This window comes from Brachypodium distachyon, chromosome 4 (assembly GCF_000005505.3).
Source record: "Brachypodium distachyon strain Bd21 chromosome 4, Brachypodium_distachyon_v3.0, whole genome shotgun sequence".
NCBI lineage: Eukaryota > Viridiplantae > Streptophyta > Magnoliopsida > Poales > Poaceae > Brachypodium > Brachypodium distachyon.
The window spans coordinates 7,260,351-7,286,456 of record NC_016134.3 but is presented as its reverse complement, the minus strand read 5'-3'; the positions used below and the strand labels follow the sequence as shown (position 1 = coordinate 7,286,456).

At 43.5% G+C, this 26,106-nt stretch overlaps 1 protein-coding gene across 2 annotated transcripts; it reads right to left on the bottom strand.

Annotated features, from left to right (window-relative positions):
• Positions 1-4,343: 4,343 nt before the first annotated feature.
• Positions 4,344-17,845, bottom strand: LOC100833616 (sodium/proton antiporter 1). Of its 2 annotated transcripts, XM_024463544.1 has the most exons (11): positions 17,546-17,845; positions 15,877-16,050; positions 15,583-15,711; positions 14,646-14,822; positions 12,845-12,951; positions 10,472-10,592; positions 9,498-9,559; positions 9,109-9,411; positions 5,974-6,268; positions 5,196-5,241; positions 4,344-4,895 (listed from the first exon to the last, which is right to left on the bottom strand). In XM_024463544.1, exons 1-11 carry the CDS (start codon positions 17,771-17,773, stop codon positions 4,801-4,803), a joined length of 1,737 nt encoding a protein of 578 aa, XP_024319312.1. In that variant the 5' UTR covers positions 17,774-17,845; the 3' UTR covers positions 4,344-4,800. The 2 variants fall into 2 exon arrangements, with proteins under 2 accessions (XP_024319312.1, XP_003576755.1); XM_003576707.3 differs by lacking the exon at positions 5,196-5,241 and having other exon boundaries at positions 17,546-17,844.
• Between the last annotated feature and the right edge of the window lie 8,261 nt (positions 17,846-26,106).

The following is a 26,106-nucleotide window of genomic DNA, read 5'->3' as shown; positions in this document are numbered from 1 at the left end:
TCAAACCTGTTCAAGTTTAAAAAGTACATTAATATCTACGATATCAAAACGTATTCTATAAAAATATGTATCATGATAAGTTTAATAAAACTAATTAATTAAACCGTCCTAAATGTAGTAATTGCAAAGACAAAGAAAATATATACTCCCTCGTTCCATAATATAGGGCGCCCATGCATTTCGAGGTCCAACTTTGACCATCAATTAGACTAACATAATGTGAATTACTCCCTCCTTTCCACAAAGAATGACACACACACATTTCAAGATTTACTTTGACCAGCAATTAGACTAATGATTTGAGAGTTTTGTGCTACAAAAACTATATCATTGGATTCGTATTTCAAAAACATTTCCAGCAATATAAAATTTGTAACATATAACTTACAAATATTGGTATAATCGTTGGTCAAAGTTCGATCTCGAAAAGCGTGGGCGCCGTTCTTTATGAAATGGAGGGAGTATGTGTTATAAAAATTATACCACTAGATTCATATCTGAAAGAAGTTTCCGACAGTATAATTTTTATAAGACATAATACACATTTTGTTGGTTTAATTGATGGTCAAAGCAAAATCTTGCAATGCGTGTGTACCTTATATTATGGAACAGAGGGGAGGAAATTGCAGAAACTACCTATTATTTGGGGGTTGTTGCGTAAAACACCCACTATTCATTTTTTTCCGCAAAACACCTATCATTCGTCTAATCCGTTGCACATGAGTCCTAACCTGAGTTTCAGCACGCTAATGACGTTTCTGACCTGTGGGGCCCATCCGTCAGTGCCAACATGCCAGCCTGGAGTTCTGCGGAAGTTCTTATCCGAGTTTCAGCGCGTTAACGATGTTTCTGAACAAGATATTCTTCGTGTCCGACATGGCCACAGAGTTCGCCGTCTCCATGCTCTGGTGCCTCTACCATGCCGGCGCAAAACACGCCTACAAACCCGACCTGATCCATGCTAGCAAGCCCAGGCTGCCTTATTGGCACTGACAGGTAGGGCCCGTCGGTCAGAAACGTCGCTAACACGCTAACACTCGGCTTAGGACTTCTGTGCAACGGATTAACCGAATAGTAGGTGTTTTACGCAAAAAAGACGAATAGTGAGGTTTTGCGCATCAACCCTCCCAATGAAGTGTGGTTTCCGCAGTTTCCTCAACGGAGGGAGTATCACGTATCCTCGTTGCTTGACGGACGTGGCAGCGGGAGTTCGATGCTGAAGCAACTTTCTTTTGTGCAGATAGAATAGAAGGACGGGACAAGCGAGTCATGCGCTACCAAGGAAAAGGCACACGTTGTAGTACACACCGCGCATATATTGCAACACGAATCTCTCTCTGGCTCTGCCAGCAAAGTAGTAGTCCGCGCATGGCCAAATGTCATTCTTGGAGAAAATATGTTAAGTTGTTACCGCGTTTGGTTTCACGCAGTTCTCAACTTATAATCAAAATAAAAGTTTGGCGAGACCTTAGTGTTTCCCGACAAAAATATTTCTTTTGACTCGGTTTCTTTTTCTTGAAATGGCCGGAAGTATGTAATGTTACTTTGGTTACCATATCGTCTTCGGGCCGGCAAACCAAGTAGGAGCAAGATGCCACGCAGAAAGAGAGCAGCTAGAGCAAGTAGGAGTAGATAGCAGTGTAAAGCTGCTGCAATGTCACATGCGAGCGATATCTAGCGGTGTCTTCTTCGTGCCTGCATGTCTGCCTATTCCTCATCTAGTTGACACTGCATGCATATGTCCCTAAGTTGGACCTGCCTTCCCATTCATGTCCTGCACAGGGCAGAGGTAATCGCAATCCTATAAACCGAATAAGTACTAAACCCCTTCCAAAAAAAATAAGTACTAAACATCCCTTCCATATAAATATACTAACAAGATCAAGAGGAAAAAAACTACACACTCCATTCCATATTAAGTGACTCAAATTTGTCCAAATATGAATATACCTATGATTAAAAAACGTTTAGATGCATGTAATAGAAAATCACTTAATACGAGACCGAGTAAGTACTTCATTTCCAGATATAGTTTACACACGGGTTTCCCTTTCAGGAACCACCGACGGATTTACACGAAGATAAAAATAATTATCTCAATTTACCATCTTATAATACGATGCCTTGATTATAGCGGTTTCTAGCGGAGTTTGTCAGCTGGGCTGCTCTAAATCTTCTGCTCTGAGGATGGCTTGTATTGCTTTTGTGTGTCTTTTAGCGTTGCGACAGTCTCCTTATATGGGCGTGAGAGCTGCCTTCAATAGTGTTGTGCTTCATATTCACTTCTACTTCCTTGAATTATCTTGTGCATCATGATTGTGCCTAGATAATTATTAGTAGCAGTAATATCGCAACATTCTCCTTCGTTTCATTGGCTTCTCCTTGTCCGTGTACCCAAATCGGGTACATAGGACCTGATCCATTTGTCTTCTTACATGACGGGACTTATTATTATTATTATTATTATTATTATTATTATTATTATTATTATTATTATTATTATTATTATTATTATTATTATTATTATTATTATTATTATTATTATTATTATTATTATTATTATCTGTTTATTTAATTTAAATAGTATTGTAATTATCTATAATAACGCTGCCTCAATAATCATATTCCATCCATATTGAATTTAGATTCTAGCAACTATTCGGGTATAGGTGTATAGGTACCCCACGCTCGAATAATAGATACTGATATCAATTAAAGTTCAGGTTTCTGCCCATATTCTGCAATATTCATATAATCATCATCTGAAAGATTGAAATCATACTTTCAATCGCATTCTTTCTTTGTTTCTTCAAATTAGTAAAATCTGAAGAAATAAAGAAAGAATACGATACGAAGTATGATTTCAATCTTTTAGATGACGATCATATATGGATATTGCAGGACATGGGCAAAAACCTGAATTTTAGTTGATACTACTATCAATTATTCGGGCACAGAACCTAAACGCCTATACCCGAATAGTTGATACTCCCTCCAACCCATAATAAGCGTCACTGATTTAGTGCAAAGTTGAACTAAACCAGCGACACTTATTATGGATCGGAGGGAGTAGAATCTAAATTGAATATGGATGGAATATGATTATTAAGGCAGCGTTATTATAAAATAATTATAATAATTAAATTAAAATAAATAATGAATAAATTATAATAATAAGAAGAAGACCCGTCATCGGCAATAGGGCTGGCTAACGAGCATGCTCGGTTCGTTAAGAGCTCAGATCGTTAAGATCGTTATCGTTAAGATCTGAGACCATTGTTCGGCTCGGTTCGTTAAGAGCTTGCGAGCGCTTGTTAAAAACTTGTTAAGAAAATAGATGGCATGTTGATCTAATTTTTTTTTTTTCGCATTACCTATTTGCTTGGGATAAATTTTGGCAGCAAACAAAATATATCAAAAGCTAGACAACGCTATAAAGATTGGAATAACACAGCAAAAGAGAAATAACAACACAATTCTAACATCAAAATAAGTTCCAGTAGCCACTCACAAATGATGTACGAGACGAGCTCGTTCTTTAAGATCGTTAAGCTTAACAAGCTGAAAAGAAAGTCATGTTTGGTTTTTTAGTTAACGAACCGAGCCCATAACGAACTGAGTTAGCGAGCGTTCAATAAGATTGTCGAACTTCAATCTTTTCGTCCAGGCATTGTATCGATCATGAAGGTAGTGAAGTAATTACTTTTATATTCGTGTAAACCAACAGGGGGTTCTCGAAAAGGGAATATTGTATGTAAACTATATCGTGTAAGTGAAGTAGTTCTATTTTTTTCCTTGTTTATATGGGATGCTTGCTCATGACAGGAGAAACATCTGCGGATATTTCTTTGTTAAGCGATGTGTATGACGTTTGAACGAGAACCTCATAGCCATAGAGAAGCGTTCCCTCTGATGGAACTGCCTGACAAGGCGATAAGGAACGCCCATATAAACTTGATGAAAAACACCTGCCAATTCTGGGCGCTATCACCTCAACCCACAAGCTGTTCTGATTCATATAGTTTGATTGACTTGACTCAACTCAAATGGATCCATAAACCACCTCTTCGTCAAATAAAAACAAGGAATCACAAATATTCTTCTGAAATGAAGAAAAAAAACACGAGAAGCATATGCACCACATATATGATCGCTTATTCAAGCCGCAATCACCTTCTTCAGACGGAAATTATTGGAGAGCTGTAATAAAAGTGTGGTACCAAACGACCCTGGCGATAAGGTTTCAGGACAATATTAATGATAACATCCTTTCTTAAACGAGGCTATGTATATGTACTCTGATGCTCATGTTTGGTATCCTTGTTCTACTCACAAACTCAGTCTAACATTCGATTCAAACAGAGCAATTCAGATTTTCTTGATTTGAAGATCAGGATCATCAGTACATCACATATAGAACACGATCATTACAAACGAGCAAACAGCTCAAAACCGACCATCTCGCATGTTTTGTCCTTTGTTGGCAAGGACAACTACCTACTTAATTTACAGAATCATTCTGCTCTAGCATCCCACAATTCACCAGAATTCCAAGCCATTCGACAATACTGCCAAATGTGGAGGTCTAGGAGCTCAGGACACAGTTTATTTCTCGAATATTTCAGCTCGCGTAAAATCATGCTCCACGATGCATGTAAACATCCTTTCTTTGCCAGCGATGTGGGTTGCATAAGGGTTGGCCGACAATAACACGGTGTGTTCATCGCCAATCTAGAGTAAGGTCCTTTTATCAAAGGACCATCCTGGCCAACCTTTTATGAACCCGTGATAAATGGGATCTCAGCCAGTGATGTGGGAAGAAGCAGAGGGATGTTTTGAGCAGCTAGGTAAGTGATGATACCGGCTACATAACCTGCAAGGGCAAAGCCACTCACCTGCAAGCACAGCAAGTATCATATCATGTCAACAACCAATTTTAACTCGTACATGCATAAACCATTGTAACATTGACACATCACTAATACTGCATGTACATTCTGCAGGCCATTGTCTAGTTGCCTACAGTTGCTGTTTGAGAAAAGTACATAACACACTATTTGGATAGGATTTGGAGACATTTTGACACTAGACTTGCACAATTATATATGTACATTCCATAATGTTGCATGTGGAAAATAAAAGATAATCAAGGTAAAAGAATGTAACACTTGGAATGCCAGGAGGGAGGCCCCTACCTGAATTTAAATTGAAACGGAGCAGAATGCTCAGAGTTACAGAGAGCTGGTGTGGAAAAGAAAAGATAATCAAGTTAAAAGAATGTAACACTTGGAATGCCAGACTAACAGTTTTTTTTTTTTTGAACCAAGTCAGGAGGGGAGGGCCCTACCTGAATTTAAATTGAAATAGACTATGCATCATTTGAACCGAGCTGGTGAAAACACAAAATTTACAAACCGAGAAGGCACTCAGTCTAGCCAACACAGAACAAAAGAAAGAAGAGAAGAACAAATTAATCCGGCCAGTCTTCAATCCAACGACTAGCAGCAAGTATAATTGCTGAAAATGGAATTGTCCCGTGCATGGCTAGCTGGCTGTATAGGCCCAACCAAGTGATGCAAGGGAAACAAAATTATCTCTATTGTTACCCATTTGTCTGGTCAGCCACATTGGTTACTGATGGTTCTTAAACAAGCAGCCGGCAAGGCACATGGCAAACAAGCTATTGTGTACATCAGGCAGTCCAGGCCGCCAGGTTTTGAACTGTAATGATCCTTGGAGACACCACCAGGAAGATGGCCACGACTACAATGGCACAGTTTGGTTCTAAAACCTATAGAGAAGTACTCAATAAACAATATCGGGAAATACGGGTTGGATCAAAAGTCTGACCAGGAAATATATGATGCACTTAATGCACCTAATTAACATCATATAAAGAGATATTTTTCTGTAGTCGACTGTACAGCTGCTATTAGGCTATTTCACATCTCTTACAAGTTGAAAAGAGTTTACCTTGCGAAAATACCAAAAGAAATCCACCTTTTCCATTCCCATAAAGGCCACTCCTGCTGCAGAGCCAATGATAAGCATCGAACCACCCGTACCAGCACAGAACGCAACAAGTTGCCAGAAATCTGAATCTTGAGGAAATGAAGTCAGGTCGTACATCCCCATAGTTGCAGCAACAAGCGGAACATTGTCTATAATTGCTGATGCTACACCAATGATGCTTGCAATGAGGTCAGGATTTGGAATATTTGCATCAAGATAGTTCGCTAACTGCCTCAAAATCCCAGCTGATTCCAAACTAGTGAAAAGAGACAGAAAGAAGAACAAAACCAACTATTAGCCAAAAAATAAATTGAGAATGACCATGGTTCTGGACTAGACTGCAAAAGTAGAACATGTGTGTTAATACACTAACTCCATAACAGGGTAAAATTAACAATTGAAACAAACGGTTAGATGTATATTCATATTAGCTGTGTATTTTTCCACTGTACAGGGAGTTACCAGCATATATGCTACTCCTGTATGTGTACATATATGGGCCGAGTGGCTTGATAATCAATACAAGTATTATCCGTAACATGGTCACTATTTTGGATTCTCTGTCTATCGAAATACTTAGAAAGCTAGGATGAAATTCAAATCGTGACTATTTTTTGTGCCTTTCTTTGAGTTCATTCCTTCCCACTTTAAGATTACAAATACTACCCTGGTTCTGAGATAAATAGCATCCAAGAATATGTGCAGCCAAACATCACTAACTTTTGAGTGTTAATATAGAAAAGTATTTGGAGCGTGCGCCCATCGAGTAAAATTACTATCACTAGATTTTGCATCAAAATACATCACAATATCATGATATGAGAAATAATGGTCGAAATTACATACCGAAGACTGTACCATGGTTCAGAAAAGATCGAGATAGATCGGTTAGTGCACATTTTCATAGATATTCTTTTTGGTTTCTCTTAAATCTAAGAAATCGTTACAGACTACTAGGATTCTTAATCGTACTATCGAGCTATAAAGTGTGGGGTTGATGGTGAGTTTGCCCCTCCCCCTCCACTCTCACCGGCATGTGAGAGTGAGACCATACACTTGCATGTCTCTGTGTGCCCTATTGGAGATTGCTAGAAAGTTGCTGCAATTATGTAAATTGGTGCCTGTACTTTGGCATAGATGCTGAAAAGATGCAAATAGGAATTGTGTAAATTCTGACAAGTCTTAATTTATGTTGTCACTTCATCTCTAAATTCTTGCGTTCAACTACTATGTCATACTATTATGTGGTTGTTGTCCGGAAGGTGCAATTGTTGATTGCACAAAACCGATGATAGATCCAAAACAAATGCACTTGTTTGGCGAATTGCATCTTTGCTATTTTCTTTGCTGTTCGGTAGCAATGCACCATCAGTATGCTAAAAATGTTGAAGTAGCCAGAAAGTTAAACTGACACCTTTTAGACAACTAGCATATGTTTGTCTGTTGCGGCCATCCCACAATGGCTTACTGGTTAAATGTGGCAGAAAGATGACACCAATGAATTTATCTAATTCTTCATGAAATTAGTGATAGCCATTGCTCATTTGTGGACATGACTCATTTGAATTCTTGAAAGAAATTTTTTACAGTAGGGAGCGAGTAGCCTTGGACTTGCCTCTCACCCTACCGGCAGCAAAACCGAGCCAAGAGAGAAGGTCCTCATTGGGCAGAGGCAAGCATTGGGTCAGTCCGGTCTTCGAGGGGAGCACATGAAGCACCCCGCAGGTAAAGCCATAAAGACGCAATCCTTCAGCAGGTGAGTGATGGTCTCAGCCTCCTGATCACAAAAGAGGGCAGTGGGCATTGAAGGGCAGATTGCAACGCTCGCTCCAGCCTGTCCGCCGTCCAGCAGCGATTGGCACAACCAAGCCAAAGCCTTGGTGGTGTGACTCTGCTACTGGCCTCACAATTACTCCAGCTTCTACACATGGCACTCTTCCTGCTTCCTGCTGTCCCGGAAGTGCCTGCTTCAGTGGTGGTGGTATGGGTCACAGGCTCCACTGCCCCTACTGTGACAAGGATGGACACATGGAGCAGTTTTGTTCAGGAAGAAGGATGTTTGTCAAGGTATCTGTGCACCCTAGGCTCTGCAAGGCTAGAGGAGCCTAGGGATGGAAATGGTTCGCTATTCCCTAGAGGAGCCTATGGGGGTGGGAAGAGTTGTTGCACTCATGGGCTGTTGTTGGGCAAAACTTGTGACCCATCAGGTACGGTAAGGACTGAGCCATTTTCCCCGCAAAAAAAAAGGACTGAGCCATTTAACAGACACATCCCCATGCCCCGCAGGGACCCGCAAGTCAGCTGCCGCATCTGGGCCTCCTGGGCTTCCTGACACCTGCTTGCAGTGATCGTGGCATCCCGCACCCTTGTTGGCGGGTGACAGGCCGTCCGCAATCTCCAACGGCCAGAGAGCTGTCTGCTCGTCCACCCAAGAGGCAATGCTGGCTCCTCCAGCACCAGCAAATGTAGCACAGAGTAACAGCTAGACATCCTCCAGACACCCTATCTAGAAATGCAGTAAGTTGTAGCACCCAATGTGATGCATTGCTTCCTGATTTGGTCCATGTTGGCATTAAGTAGTAAAACTTTCGCGGCTGTGATGTGACATTTATATAGTATGGAATTTTGGTGTGTTTTTCACTTGGTGGAAACTTGCTCCTATGGTGTAAATCCAGGTGTGGCATGTTTGTGGATTTTGCATTCTCGTGGGGCCCCATTCCCCCAATGGAGACGTGGAATGCAAGCAAGCTGCACCGGATGCCAGGGTCAGGGACGGTAGATGGAGAATTTTGTTTTGTGGGAACCGGGATGTCCTACCACTCCCCATCGGGGGATATCCCCGTCATAGGGGCTCTGCTGCTTCTGCTACTCAGTCTTCTAGTGGGAGACAACCTTCCACATTTTCTTCAGGTATATCAAATTATAAACTGTAACATTAGATATAGATTTAATATTAGGTTAACACTGCCTCCTAATGATTTAGGTCCATACACATTACTAATATTTACTACATTGCTTTAACATTTCTAAATTTTCTAGAAGGTTCCAAAGGGCGAGACTTCAAATAATTATAGAAGGGGGGGGGGGGGGGGGTACCTGCCAACAGACAACAGAATGCCCAAGAAAAATAGAATTCCTTGTGTATCAATCCGAGAAAGCGCCTGCGGAACTTTCAATCTCTGCCTTCCAGATTCTCCATAATGTATCGCATCTGTTAGAATCCAGAGAACGCCAAGACCAAGCAGCATGCCCATGAAAGGTGGCAACCCAGTGAGAGATTTAAACACTGGAACGAACACTAGAGCTGCAAGTCCAACAGCAAATACAAGTTGTCCTCGAGGGGCCATCTGCTCCGATGACAACAAACTGGAAGATGTCTGAGATGATCCATTTGCTTCACTGCATGGAATGTACAAAAATTGTTAGACGAGACACCAAAAACATTGTTTAATGTTATGTATCAGAAGCAGTCATTCGTTAACAACCTGGTGAGGGACATCAGGGCCAGTGGGATCGCCAATGAAACTACCGAGGGAATAAACAAGCCCTGCCAGATCATAAGCCGGGTTGTTCATTTGGTAATCAAAATATTTACCACTTCGTTGCATGCAGGAAAAAACTATAAACAAACGAAAATTCCATAAATGATTGATTGCTCACAACTTTTGTGTCAGACAAATCTCAATACTTGAAAACATTTAGATTTCCATCTTCCACTTTATATTGATACAAGTATTCGAACTAAATTGCAGCATACGTCTGTACAATGTGTAATAGCAATTTCATAGAATTCTAAGATACTATTGGGTAAGAAATAGCACCCATAAATGAATACAATGCAATTGGTGGAAACATAGCCGTCTTCTGAAGAGAAATAAAAATGGGTTGTCTTATCTTCAAGTAGTACATTTCAATAGACAAGTTTAGATGTTCTCCTTCATTCAATTTGAAGTTAATGAACCTCTAAAAGACTTATGAAGAGTTTCATGCACCGAACCAGTTCACCCAAAAGCTCAAGCTGATGCGGAAAGGAGGGCAATCAATTTATACTTCAATACTCCCCCTCACTTGTGGCTCCCTCAGGACTAAAAGTGGACCGAAAGTGGACCAATTTAATTGCGGCAGCCTGGTCTTGAACTCGAGACTTCTTGGCTCTAATACTATGAAGAGTTTCAGGCACCAAGCCAGTTCACCCAGAAGCTCAAGCTGATGGGGAAAGGAGGGAAATTCACTTATACTACAACAACTTACACCACAAAAGACATGGACTATATAGGATGTTTGAAATAATCACACGTATGATCTCTACGGGTGTGATCAATATTTTTCAGTATTTAACGAAGGGAAGAAAATTGTAGCATTATGGTCAATAAAAACTTGATCAATATTTCAGAATCTCTAACATCAAGAACTGCATAAGCATAATCACAAAATACAAGGATGAATGTGCAAATCTGACCTGCATTATTTTCAACGTTGTAATCTGACCATGAATCCACAACATAGTGGTTGTCACATCACCAATTGGTGTCCATGCACCCCCAGCATTAGCTGCTATTACAACAACAGCACCTAACAATCTGTCCCAATAAGTCAATGTTTACTAAAGATGCCAAACGTTCTTTCAATATTGATGGATCGAAGAACAAAAAGTTCCGTAGACCAACCTGCGGAGATTCAATAGATCTAATTTATGATATTGTGCCCATCTCTATTACTCTATCCTAATTTTTGAAAAATGTCTAGTGCTAACAACCCACCTTGAAAAACATGAAGCTACATTAAGTTGGCCATGAACAAGTCCTCCAAAAATGTTGCCCTCAAATCAACACAAAAACTATTCCACAAACCAATTGGGAAGGTAGCAAATGGACTGGCATTCTCCCTCTGTTTCAAATTAAAAGGCGTTTTTGAGTGGGAAAAGGATTAAGCAGGTTATGGAACCAAGAGAAAGGGAGGAAAAAAATGATCATTTTATCCATACCTAAATACTACAGAAATGTAGGAAGTGCTAGTTTCTGAGAGTAGTACTTACAAAATTCATGAGAGAGAACATGTTGTAACTATTCAGAAACAAACAAAAGCATCAACAATTTTGAATGCATGCCTTGTACTAAGAAACAAGATAAAAAAACATTATAGCCATTTAAAAGGAGATTGAGGGAGTACCAACCTTCTGAGAGGTAAAAACAAAAAGTCTCTAGATTGTACAAGTAGTAATATTTTCCTTTTCTTCATCCTTTTAATTAATTAAAATAGAAATTCTTTTTCTAGTCCAGCCTTTAAATTTCATTTGGTGACAAATTGCCGTGAAACCCATAGAAATGTCCTGGGAGCTTGTTACGTTGATTTGATGTCTAAACCAGCATCATTTGCACTCCTGCGCTAGATGGGTGGTTTGTACTCCATACTTCCCCTACTAATTTAACCCCTCCTTCGAGCTATGTGCAGTAAGGTGCAACGATTAGCATAAAACAAGTCATGAGATGCATGACAAAATATTACCCGGTTACAATTATCAGTATACAACAAAGTTCTTGAGATGACGCGTTTTCGGACAAACGGTGGATCCCGACATCAAGGGTGTGCTCAATGTGCAGGCCATTGTTGAATTCGTGCATCTTGCAGAGGTAGTCGATGCCAAGATCCTGGTTTTCACGAGGTAGGATCAATTCTTTCGGGACCTTTACAGCTCTGGCCAATACTCTGCTGAGATCCATGTATGAGGGCTTCTTAAATGGCACAGTGCCATTTGGGATGACTGGGCTCCTGCAAAGTGCAATACTTTTGCCTGGATAGTGGCGGCAAACAGATGTTGGACAGCAGACCGGCTTGAGAAGAGAGGGTTTGATGACCCTGTCGTCCACACACTGTGCGATCAGAGTGCCAAAAAAGACTCTCATATTACATGGAGTGTGTGTTCGCGTTCGCGTGCCAAGTTTGGCATCGGATGCTGCAATACTTCTCCCTGGAATCACCCTGCCCTCAACCTGACGACTCCAAGATCTGGTTTGTGGATGCCATGGCATACACTGGCAGCGACAAGGTGCAAGGGGAGCGATCCCTCATCATTCCAACCATCTGGAGCATTTGTAGGCTTCGCAAAACTGTGTCTTCGACAACGCTACACATGTTGCTCCAGCCTTGATCGACTCGATCCTCTCTGAAGCCGAGCTTTGGATGATCGCCAGTGCGAGGGCCCTGAGGAAGCTGTTGCTGCATCCGTGTTTCCCTAACAAGGTTTCCTGAGGAGTAGGTTAGCTGTACAGTTTTTATTTATTTATTGTTCTTGTAGCATTTCTAGCTTCCTTCGGCTGTTTGTTTTTGCTTTCTTTTGTTTTATTTTGTTTTTACCTGGATTTTTGTAAGTCTTTCCTCCTTGGCATCTTCTTCTAATGAGTTCTTGAGAAGTGACTCAAATGCAATCAAACCACACATCCGCAACTTAAGATCACCTCAAGGATAAGAAAGCATTTCTACAAAACATTGCCACAACTTAAGAAAATGTGAAGAGAAATTTAACCTATGACACCTTGGTCCTAGGTCTAAGAAAGTTAAACTATTAGCCTATGACATGCGATAAAATGTAAAGTTTCCTAATTTGTGTGCAGCAAAGTATGGCATAACATTGAACCATACATGTGTTGATGAAAAGGAATTGTACAAATATGATAAGAGGATGATTTCATATCAGGTTTTGCTGCCGGGTACAGAGCAGGCAAGGAAAAAGAACAGGGGAATGCAAGTGTTTGATCACTGACAGTAAATGATGAGCAAATATTTTTTAATGAATCATATATAAAGATAATATCTGAGATAATAGAGGTCATACTTTCTGTACTCCGATGGAGGTACTAGTTTCCGGAGCAATGACACCATCACAATAGTCGAAGTCAAGTTGTCGAGGACAGAACTCAGAAAGAAAGTTACGAAGCCCACCTGAAATAAGAAACAATTTATGCATAAAAAGAAGTATGATAATAAATGACAGTGAAATAAAAGGTTACTAACGCAAGGTTTACCACAGACAGACAAAGAAAGAGATGAAGCCAAAATCGGATCATTTATTTTCAATGAAATGGTAGGAACTGATTGTACTATTTGTATTTGTATTTATAATTTATAATTTATAATAAATGAAATTACGTAATGTGCAGATAGAAAGAAGAACGAAGTTAAGATATGAGGCTAGTTTTTGGATTCAAGAACTATTTCTTGGCCAAAATCAGAATTCTTAGTGGATGAGAAAGTTAATATCAGATTATCAGTCTTCAACTAGCATAGTGAAAGGAACATAATGATTCCTATGACAGATAAATTGAGTATACGCTTGAGAAATTACGTCTCCTATAAGGTGCTGCAGATTTAATTTTTAAACAAAAGGAATATTTACTTCATTCTTGCTTTTTGTGAGAAATTGTCCACATGGATGTTGAAATCATTATACAAAAAAAATAGTTCATGCCTATGCTGATGCCACAGAGAAGCATCATGTTTATGTCGCTCCACCATACGCAAAGTCACAGCTTTGATATTGATTAGCAGGAGGATTCCATGCAAATCATCAAATCGACATGATTGGTACACAGAAGAGAGAATCCTCTCCACAATTTTTTTTGTGCAAGTGGCGCAGAGCCTACAATCCAAATTCAATGTCCAGTCTCCCCTACAGTTTTCTGGTGAATTTTTTTAAGTCCAGTACCAATTTTTTTTTATATTGGTGTAGCTGTGCAAGAATATACATAGGACAGTTTAAAAAAAATGCTTAGGACAATATAACATGAAGGCCTCCCATGATTTGTTTTCTTGCCAGGACTAACTGCATTGAGCGATTAACACAAATAAACCAATCTAATTTCCATTACATATAATACTTGATTCATATCGAAGACAACAAAACGGGAGGTATACCTATATTTCAAGATATCAACCAAATCTAGCACCATCTGGTAATTTTATGAGTTGGTCATGCGAGTTATATTTGTCATGAGTTAAGTTCTGAGGTTGCGAACATCAGGGTTTGTTCACCAAATGGAACGTTCTGAGGTATACCTATGAGAAGGCTACACCCGTTATTCCACGACATCACACCATGCTGTAATGCCTCCTGAGCCCCCTAGAGGCACCGTGGCCTCAAATGCAGCTCCTCTTGGATGGTGGATATGAGACAGCCACCTCAGGACTCTCAGCACGAATGTGGCAGTGTTTAGTAACAAAGTTCCTCGAACTAGATACTAGGTACAGAACAGAAAGAGACGACCAAATACCAGAATAGAGAAGGGGCAAACGAATATTGACATACAAACCTGCAGACTCACTGGATTTGGAGACACCTCAGTTTGTAAGATAAATAGATGAGTACAGAGTAGAGACACCAAGCAACCACAAAGAAGGTGTGCAATTATAGCAAGATAAATGGGTTGGTGGAAGCTTTAATGTTTTCATTGGATTGAATTACCAGGTGGTGGGAATTGCTCGGTTATGGGTGAAAAACAGACACCGTTGGAGTGGAACAACGTTCATTGCCGATCTAGGCTAGCATGCCTTATTGTCAAGTGTGCCTTACAAAGTATAAGAACTATCCGATGTAACACAAAATTCAAAGAGCAAAACATAAAGAGTAAAAACCTCACCACCCAGAGAAGAGCTCTAGAATCTCTAGTAGATATATTGTCTGTCACCAGCTTAAAACCTTGATGTGAATCAATAATCTCAACAATAGTCATTGCACCGAGCAAGAAAAATACTATTTCACTAACTTCAGCAGTTGTATGACTCAACTCTTGAACAGCAACATCAGTCGAGGGAGCCTAAACCATATAAACAATAGAAAAGGAACAACAAAAATCAGCTAATGGATATCATCACCTAGAGGTTTAAATAGAGTCATAACATTAGCGATTGCATCATTCTAATTAAAATGTAATCATCCTTATGTTAAAAATTTGGTATATTTCCAAACTAGATAGTAACTAGCAAAGATGGGAGATCTTATGCATTTGAATGGGATGGTTCAGTTTACCATCTGAAGCCTGCAAACATGCAGGCATAAACTTCATCATTAATTCTTTTTTAACAAGTTGATTACAATGAGTCCCTTAATGATCCATTTGAGCAACAACTTGTCTCTTGTAAGTCGTAAGTAGCAACTAAGCACTATAATCAGACTTGAACAGTGACGTGGCTAGCACATACAAGAATAATATCTAAAAAATTCTTAATCCTGGTTACAGTTGAAGAAAATGGAGAATTATTGGGGGTCCTTAATTTATTTTAACAAGATAAACTAAAATTGAAAAAAAGATGCGAGTATGAGACCAAGGAACTATGCAGCCATAGCATCCAAAAAACTCATAAAATGGAAATGTTAACTGCGTAATCACAATATCAGTAACAATTTTATATTCAATAATTTGCCGATCACTATTCAAAAAATTTAGGACGTATGCTTATATCAATCACTATCAAAACAGTCAAATCTGAAGTTTTCTTGAAGAGAGATGATTGAAAATTTGAATTTTCAAAAGAGCTGTTGAAGTCTCAAAGACGACTTCATAGATTATAGCTTACCCCGATACTTCTGATAACCCATAGGCAAACAGCCATCAATAATCCAACTCCACTTTTGTTAAAAGCTAGTGATTCCTCAAAAATGATACCTGCATAGCCAAGTGCAAATACTAGCACCATTGCAATGTCCTGCAAAAGGAAATATTTTAACCAAAGTTTGCAATGATCATCACCCCACATCCACATGTACCGATATGAGGAGATTAGTAAGCATACATGATAGAATGAAGAAAATACATAATTCAACTGGTAAAAAAGGGGTATATTTGAACAAGATTAATAGGATTAACTAACCTGGTTAGCAGCAACCCAGGAATGGTTTATTGCAGCCGCCCCAGCCAAAGCTGTTGCCAGGATAGTTAAAGCTTTAAGAATATCATTTTTGGGTTTGTAGTTAGCTTCAAAATACTGCGAGCTAACTTCATCAACAGAGCATAAAGGATCACAATTTCCAGTTGTCTCCAGTAGCTGAAATGTTGGTGAAAAGTGAAGGCATTATCAACTGCATAGGATATAGTAGGCAGCAGAAACAACCAACCACCAGATTGCACACATAGAGGTAAAATCACAATAAGTGCTCAAGAACTCCTATGACATAGTTCTCTCTCGAGTCTCGACACTCACTAAAATTTCATAATAACTGTGCATGCGACATGCACATGAAGTAATGAAGTTGCATAATTGCATTGTTTAATGAAAACAAAGGGAACTTTGACAGCACGAACAAACATATGAAGTTTGAGGAGCACACCTTATGTTGACAATTGAGTAAAATATGCAGATGAAATTGTACTAGTATGCTAGTATTGTCACCCAGGCTTTGCTCTAGATATTATGGATGATGATTACTTGGAGATTGTAAGAAGGAATGAAATTAAACAAATATGTCTTCATTCCATCATTTTTCTGGATAAAACATTACTGTCTTGGGCAGGGTTGCAGAAGTGTAGGGATGCAGATACTCTGAGGGATGGAGCTCGGAGCCTCCGACTTTGATGGCCAATGCCCAGTCCTTGATGTTTGGGACTTCTGTCAATGTGCTGGACACGCCGAGGATCATTGAGGCTTGAATCGAGATGCTGTGCTGGTTACTAGGAAAGAGTTGGCTTTTGTATTGTTGAACCTCCTGATGTTTTGTAGTTATCGTTCGAACTTGATAGGGCTGTAGGTTACGGATAGGTTTTCGTCCCGTAGTCAGTGTCCGATTGCGGACACTACTGGTCAGCGGGTTTCCTGTCCACGTAACTTAAACCATCTCCTCCCCAATTTCCCTCATTACCGTTTCTTGTTTCGGGTATTACAGACTGCTGTATTTCCGTTGTGTTTTGCATAATGGAAAGGGGGAGGAATCCCAGGTTGAAAAAAGCAATATGTAATGTCCTATTTTATTGCAGCCATGTTTTAACTGAACCTGTGTGTTTCACGTAAATCTGTTTATGTGAGTTTCATACAAAAGCTGACCAATCAGAAAACTCAGATCAACAGTTCACCTAAAAGGCATGTTCTTAGATTTTTCTTGCAATCATTTTATTTGACAATCATGGTCTCAAAAAAAAAGTTTGGCAATAATCCCACATTATTCCTTCAGAAAAAGCATAAGCGGAATCTAAAGTATGACCCTTGAGATGTGCATTTTGCGCATTGATATAATTTAAAACTACGCTAGCATGGAGAATAATAATCTGATAAAAATAAGTCAACGCCATATATCACTCCAATTTGACAATGCTACTAATTATAGATGTCTCGAATATAAAAGTAAGGGAACAGGTTCTTCATTCAAAGTTGGACTCTTTTTCTTGACAATGTATCTGTTAATTCGTTCATCTGAATGAATTCTTCATCATTTCAGTAATTCAGTACCCGTGGCAATCTTCAAGGCAGGTGGGTGGCGATTTGACGAGGTCGCTCGACACTCGGGAGGAAACTACTCGAGTGGAGAGTAGGGAAAGAAAAGCAGTACCTCGTAGTCGGTGGGCTCCTCGCTCTCGGGCGGCACCGGCGGCGGAGGAGAGGAGGAGGAGGCGCAGAAGCGGAGCGAGCGGCGCCATAGCTGCGCGGGCGGAGGCTGGAGCGGGCTTGTTGGGAGGGACGGGGGACGGTGGTGGCTACGGCGGCGGAGGGACGGGAAAGAGGGGAGAGAGGGGGAGGCTGCTCGGCTGCCGGCGATCAAGTAGGAGGAGAACGCCATTGGCTTGCTTGCCGAGTGGCCGTCGAGGGGAGTGGATGGATGGATGAGAAGCGAGAACGTGGGTCCGCTGGATCAGGGGCACAGAAAGGCATCGGAGGAATCTAGGATACTGCCGCCTGTTTGTGGGCAGCGAGAAAGTCAGCAACGCATCTACTCGTGCGTCTCAAAATAACTGGCATGAATTTGTAAAAGCTTTTTATTTTGAGGCGAAGAAATGTCGGGGGATGATCATGGATAAGGTCTCGACGACACACGTTAGCCGAGATGACGAAGACAAAGCCGGCACAGACATGTACGCCGGCATTTTTAAGCCAAACTAATGCTAAGCCGGCATACCAATTGTATGCCGGCATGACTATTTTGTCTTATGAGATTGCAGGATAAGGACGGATACACTAATCTCGGCCAGTGCCGAGATGTCTCAACGGTCTTATCCTCATCGCGTGGCGCAAAGTAATGCTTACGTTGCGGTGCCAGGCGACTGCGCAAAGAAGCACCGAAAGAGAATCAGTAACGGAAGCCGGCAGGCGGTTGCTGTACTTGTTGCAGGGCGCCAGAAAAAGTAAAATTGTCTTGTCCCCTGCGGTGCCACCCGGAGGGAACCAAGGCGCGTGCCCGGCAGGGCCCATAGAAGATAACGTTAGCCCTTGACCCACATGTTAGTGTGACATGGGCAGTACATAAATAGAGCACTACCCCTCTCAGGAGAGGGATCCAACACTTAGGCATCTAGGGTTTTTTCCTTCTTCTTCTTCCTCAAGAATACTGTTCAAGGAGCGCCATTGTAGATCTTACTATCTCGGCTTATACAAAAAAGCAGGAGTAGGAGTCTTACCTCTACAAGAGGGCTCCGAACCTGGATAAAATCTGTGTGTGCTTGTGTGCTTGTGCGTGTTTCTCTTCACGTTCTCCCTCCTCCAGTTCCTCCTTCGTCCATCGGCCCCAGCTTAAGTCATCCTATGGCATCTGCCGTGACACTACCACGACAGTTGGCGTCCGCCGTGGGGCCAGCAGCGGTGCTGGCTGGAGTTTTCATCTGGACAGGAAGCTTCCTCGTCACCGGAGAGCGCTTGGTCTCCAGTTTGGTCCAGAGATTCGGCTCTCTGGGCTTCATCGACAACAACGCGGACTGTTTCAACAACGCAGGGAAGCCGCTTCATCAACTTCGGCATGCATGAGGTTTATGTCATCACTAACAGTCCTTGCAGGTACCCTGAGCAGGTGGTGGTGGCCGAAGATCTCCCCGCCGTCTGCACGGTTCGCGACCGGCATGTCGACTGTCCCGCTGACCGTGTGGAGGTCATGATGACGGCTCACGGCGTCGATGCTGGCAAGGGCACCGCAGAGAGCGGCGCGGTCCCGAGCAAGTCCGATAGAACGGCGAAGTTCTCCTTGGAGAAGCCGGATAATGTCGCTGCTCAAGCCGGCACGTCGGCTCTGCCGCCAAAGCCGACTCAGCTCCCGGCCTCCATTGAACGGCTGACCGCGCCGGTGGCGTCAAACGCTAACCCGGCCAGCTGCAGGAGGAGTTGGAGTTGGAGCGCCAGAAACTGCTGAAGGAAGCTGTCGACGTGGCTCGCGCTCGGCAAGAACTTGATATTTCGCTCCGTGAGTATAACAAAGCTCATGGTCTCAATTCTACCGCATTGGCTAACCCTAGCCGAGTTGGGGAAGTGCGTAACCAAGGTAGGAACTTGAACGCCGAGATATCTAGAGATGGCAAAGGGGTGCCCGCGGTGTCGACAAGTTTCGCCTCGGCACTGAAGCCGAAATACAACACCCCTGTCAAGAATCTCAGGGCCGCCGAGGCTGCGGCCAAAGAGTTGCCGAATCTCACGGGAGAGGCACTCCGGCTACAACAGTTGCGCGTGAAGGAGTTACTCCGCACAGCTAACGAGAAGAATGGGGCATACATGAGATTGCACGGCAAGCCCAGTGCGTCTCAGGTCATTCACTCGGCAGCGGGCGCTGATGGCCGGGCTGACAAGCAAGCGTCCTCGCCTGGTGGCAAACGGGACAAGAGTGTCAACTCAGGCCGAGATAAGCGCCTAGAGCATTATGACCCGGTTCTGGCCGAGAAGCAAATGATCAGGAGAGTTGAAGACAGCCAGAGTGGTATGTGTCTCGGCAACAATCGCCGAGATCAGCAAGAGCGTCACTCGGTTGGTCATCGACACCAACCTCGGGGTCCGGCACCCAATACTGCTGCAGGTCAGCAGGCTGTCGGGCGCAACCCCCTGTATCGAGGTGAAGATCGCCGGCAAGACCGTTACGATGATGGGTACTCGGCCATGGGTGATGAGGGCTATCTCAGGCGAGAACGCGATAATCTCGGACCGCTCGGAGCCTGAGTTGGGAACAGACAAGAGTCGCCGCTGGATGCCCGACATCGGCTCGACAGAATATATCTGTCGGAGCTTTTGGAAGAACAAGGCCCTCCGGGACCGCATTGTTTCGCGCACCGGATCATGAGGGAGACACCAGCTCAGGGTTTCCAGCTTCTCAGGGGTACGAGAACATATGACGGCAGTACTAAGCCGGAAGATTGGCTGGAAGACTATGTCATGGCGGTGCATGTGGCAAGCGGCAATCGTCGATGGGCAATATGTTATGTACCCCAGATGCTGGTAGGGCCAACAAGGATATGGCTGAACAATTTGCCGGAAGGCAGCATCAATTGCTGGATAGACTTTGAGGAAGCTTTTGTCAGCAATTTCACTAGCACTTACAAGAGGCCAAACCTCCCTCAGCAGTTGTCCATGTGCAACACAAAGAGACAACGAGACTGACCGGGATTACCTGACAAGATGGAACAACCTCCGCAATTCCTGTGAAGGGATAGTGGAATTGCAAGCCATAACGTGGTTTGCCCAAGGATGCCGACATGGCAGCATGTTATGGCAAAAGCTGCAAAGAGAAATGCCGGCCACTCTGTCTGAGATGATCAAGATCGCCAACATGTATGCGCTCGGTGATCCGACTCAGCCATCGCTGATGCCGGCAGAGCCGCAAAGGGAGCAGCCGATATACAACCCTGCCGGAGCATTCCGGAGGAACGATCATCAAGATCACCGCAAAGTCGCCGCTATTCAGGATCAACCTGATGCCGGCTCTAGCCAGCGTCAAAAGATTGAAAATCAGCAGTGGGTCAAGAAAGGAGAGCAAAAGAAGCCCTGACAAGATAAGCAGAAGTATACGTTCGAGGTGATGCTGGATCAGCCTTGTCGTTTTCACACGACCAATCCCAGCAAACCGGCAAATCACACAACCCGGCAATGCAGCTGGATGCAGCGAGCCGAGAAGGGTGAGGCAAGTCGGCTGCCCCCTCCTCCCCCGCTCACAGGCGGTAACACCGAGATCCAGGGACCCCCTCTGGCAAACTATGCTGTCAATCAGGTGAAACACCAAGGTATCCCGCAATATGCCGGAAGAAATGAACACAAGGAGCATCACCAGAGCTACATGATTTTCATCACGGAGCGGACTGACAAGCAGAGTCAGTGCAGGCGAGAGGGAAGTCAATGTTGTGATGCCGGCAGTTCCGAAGTTTATGTACTGGTCAGAACAGGAGCTCAACTGGAACCGGGCAAATCATCCCAAGGTTATGCCAAATCCTGGTGGATATGCTCTGGTGGTTGACCCGACACTCATCGGGCCCGACATTAATGTCAAGTTCACTTGGGTTCTCATTGATAATGGAAGCAGCATAAACATCATGTACCGGAACACGATGCTCAAACTTGGCATTACGGATAACATGCTTGAGCCTAGCCGAACTACCTTTCATGGTATCGTGCCGGGAGTGTCTTGTGCCCCGGTAGGCAAGATCCGAGTCGATGTCTTATTCGGCACCAGGGAGAATTGTCGGACCGAGAACCTGGTGTTCGAAGTGGTGGACCTTAGCAGTCCGTACCATGCGCTGCTAGGCAAGCCAAATTCATGGCGACTACCCACATAGGCTATCTGAAGATGAAGATGCCGGGGCCAAATGGTACCATAACCATTACTGGCAACTACAAGCGTTCAATGGAGTGCGCAGCGGCAGGGTCTGCTTTGGCCGAGTCACTGGTCATCGCTAGCGAGAAGAAGAAATTACAAGAAGCTGTTGCGATGGCCCAGGCGGCACAGATTGGCCTGCCGACTATGACCAATCCTCATGAAAGCGTGGCTTTTCAGGCAGCCAAGGAGACAAAGAAGATACAGGTCAACAGTGAGTTCCCGGACCGCACCATCATCATTGGTGCCGGCCTGGGTGAAAAATAGGAAGGCGAGCTCACCAGCTTCCTCCGTGAGCATCGGGACATCTTCGCATGGTCAAATCAGGACATGCCGGGTGTGCCGAGGGAGCTGCCTGAGCACTCATTACATGTCATACCAGATGCAAGACCGGTGAAGCAGCCCCTTCGATGCTTCGCCGACGACAGAAGGAAAATCATATCGGAAGAGATATCCCAGCTTCTAGCTGCCGGCTTTATCATGGAAGTATTGCATCCCGACTGGCTGACGAATCCGGTCATGGTCGAGAAGAAGAAAGACGACCCTACTGCTGGCAAGGTGTGGCGCATGTGTATCGACTACACCAGCCTGAACAAGGCATGTCCAAAGGATCATTTTCCGTTACCTCGGATCGATCAAATAATCGACTCCACTATCGGGTGTGAATTGTTGTCTTTTGTAGACGCGTACTCTAGTTTATATCAGATACCGCTGAACCCTAATGATCAAATAAAGACATCATGTATCACCCCGTTCGGGGCTTATTGCTATCGCACTATGCCATTTGGTTTGAGAAATGCAGGGGCTACTTATCAAAGATGCATGTAGAAATGCTTGCACGATCAACTCGGCAAAAATGTGCAAGTATATGTCGACGATGTCGTCATAAAAACCAAAGAAAGCGCCACGCTACTGGATGATATCCGGGAAACATTCGCAAATATGAGAAGATTCCGAGTGAAGCTAAACCCGGCTAAATGCACATTCGGTGTGCCGGCAGAGAAGCTGCTCGGGTTCCTGGTATTGAGCCGAGGTATAGAAACGAACCTTGTAAAAATCGCCGCCATAGAGAGAATGAAACTGCCGAAATGTCTCTAAGATGTGCAGAAATTTGCTGGATGCCTAGCATCGCTAAGTCATTTCGTTAGTAGGCTGGGTGAAAAGGCAATGCCCTTATATCAGCTGATGATGAAAACCGACAAATTTGTGTGGACGCAATATGCAGAATTAGCCTTTCAAGAACTGAAGAAGATGATTGCTACAACGCCGATATTAGCCTCGCCAATGCAGAAAGAGACGATGTTGTTGTACATAGCAGCAACAAACCGAGTTGTTAGTGCCGTCATAGTGGTAGAAAGAGATGAAGACAGCAAATCGGTGCAAAGGCCGGTATATTGCTAGAGCGAGGTGTTATCGTCATCTAAGCAGAATTATCCTCATTACGAGAAGATGGCATACGGCGTTTATATGGCGGCAAAGAAGTTGAAGCATTATTCTGATGCGCATCATATCCGGGTTATATGTGAGGCACCCATCTCGGAAATCATGAGCAATAAAGACGCGAGCGGCCGGATCTCAAAATGGGCTATCGAGTTAGCACCCTACACGCTGCAGTACGACAGACGGGATGCCATAAAATCTCAGGCTCTCGCGGATTTCCTGGTAGACTGGGCCGAGATAGAATATGAGCCACCGCCGCCTGAAACTAGCTACTGGAAGATGCATTTTGATGGCTCCAAAATGAAAAGTGGGCTTGGTGCCGGCATAGTCTTTACTTCGCCTAAGCGCGACCAACTTAAATATGTGCTGCAAATTCATTTTGCGGCATCCAACAATGTCGCCGAGTATGAGGCACTCGTGCACGGACTAAAGATGGCAAAAGAAATTGGAGTTCATCGAATTCAATGCTTCGGCGGCTCGGACATGGTAGTTCAGCAAGCTTCTGGCAATTGGATGCATTGGATGCCAATATGGCACTATACCACTTTCATGTTCAGAAGATCAGTGGTCATTTTGAAGGGTGTGAATTCCATCATATACCGCGGGCAGAAAATGAGGCAGCCGACACGCTGTCGAAGCTCGGCTCAACGCGACAAGCTATCCCGGCTGGTGTGGCGTTGGAGCATTTATGCAAACCATCCATCAAGCCATCACCAGAATTGGAGTCAATCTTTATCTCGGCGATCTCAGAAGCTAACATCACACCAATGGACATTGACAGTGGCAGCGGTTCCGGTAACCCGGGGACTGAGCGCCCTAACCCGGCGGAAGCAATGGCGGTTGAGCCAATGGAGATAGACGACCCAGACGAGCCGATCTTTGCTACTCATCCCGTGCCGGCCTGGGCACAACCGATAATGTCTTATCTCAAAGATGGGAGTCTCCCGGAAGAGGAAGTGTCGGCAAGGCAAATTCAGAGAAGGGCAAAGGCATACACTGTCATCAATGGCGAACTATACAAGAGAAGTGTTACTAACGTCTTGCAGCGATGCGTCGAGCCGGCAGAAGGGCAAGAGATACTCCGAGATATTCATTAGGGAGAGTGCGGTCACCATGCGTCTTCAAGAATATTGGTGGGCAAAGCATTCCGGCACGGTTTCTACTGGCCGAGTGCACTGCAGGAAGCGAAAGACATGGTCCGGAAATGCAACGGTTGCCAGAGATATGCAAGCAAGATTGACATGCCGGCATCCGAGCTCAAGACTATTCCAATCAGGCCATTTGATGTTTAGTGTTTGGATATGGTGGGACCTTTCAAGCGGGCGCGAGAAGGCATGACGCATATCTTGGTCATGGTTGACAAGTTTACTAAATGGATTGAAGTGAAGCCGATACGAAAGTGTGACGGCAAGACTACGGTATCATTCTTAAAGGACATCATCTTGAGGTATGGTTACCCGCACAGTGTCATCACGGATAACGGAACAAACTTTGCGGAAGGACCTTTTGCATGATTTTGTGCGAAAAAGAAAATCCGGCTGGGCATCGCCTCCGTGGCACATCCTCAGTCCAACAGACAAGTTGAGAGAGCAAACGGCATGGTTCTAGCCGGCATAAAACCTCGGTTGATTGAGCCACTGGAACGCACTCCAGGATGCTGGTTAGATGAACTCCCAGCTGTGCTATGTAGTCTCAGGACAACTCCAAATCGCTCTACAGGCTACACGCCATTTTTCCTCGTATACGGGGCAGAAACTGTCTTACAAGCCGACATTCAACATGACTCTCCGTGAGTGACCATGTATACGGAGGCCGAGGTAAAAGAGGCCCGAGAAAATGATGTCGATTTGCTCGAAGAAGCACGGAAATTGGCTCTATCTCGGTCGGCCATCTATCAACAACACCTAAGGCGTTATCACAGCCGGAGGGTAAACCCGCGAGTATTCCGGGAAGAAGACCTCGTGCTCCGACTTGTGCAGCGCACAGCCGGCATGCATAAACCGTCACCCCCATGGGAAGGACCCTTCATTGTGAGCAAAGCGCTACACAACGATTCCTACTATCTTATAGATGCGCAGGATCCCAAAGCAAACATGATGGACAGGTCAGGCGAGGAAACCAAGAGGCCATGGAATGTAGCTTTACATCGTTCGTTTTATACTTGAAAGATGAGTATTTGTATCGCTTTTTCCCTTATGTTGAATGTTGTGAAACAATGAAATTATCCGCCGGGTTCTTAAAAAGGACTCGGGGACTCCCATGCTATTTACGTGTTGTTTTACATTTATCGTTTAATATGTCGGCATGGCTTAGTTGTGTAATCTTGTGTCAGTTGAGTAATGTGTCGGTATTGAAAATCCCCTCTATGACTTCGCTGTTGTCCGCAACCTGGCTTCATGGCAACCTAGAGATTGGGTACGAGATAACTGGACACATGAAAAACGATTGCGGAAACAAACAAAGAAGCGAACCGAGATGCGCGATTCTTTACTTAACCCGACATTTCATTCCTGTCTCAGGTATTTCCAAGCGAATTTGTAGAGTTTAATTTTTTGAAAGGGTTGTTCCATGACTTCGCGATTCATACGTCGAACGCCAACAAGGCAGACAAAAGAACCGAAGTCATAAAATCACCAACAGAAAAAATAGACTCGGGGACTCGGTTGGGAACTCGGTAATTAAAAGACTTAAATAAATTAAAAGTATGGTGCTTCACAAACAAAAGTGTTTTAACCCGGTTACATCTGCACCCGGCATCCTAGGGATCTGATAAATTTAGAGTATTTTTTCTGGCTTGACTAAGAAGAAACAGAAGGATTGGCGGCGCCGGAACTCGGAGCGTCCGTTGCAGTAGAAGCCAACTCGACGACAATCTCTTCGTCGACTTCTTCTTCTTC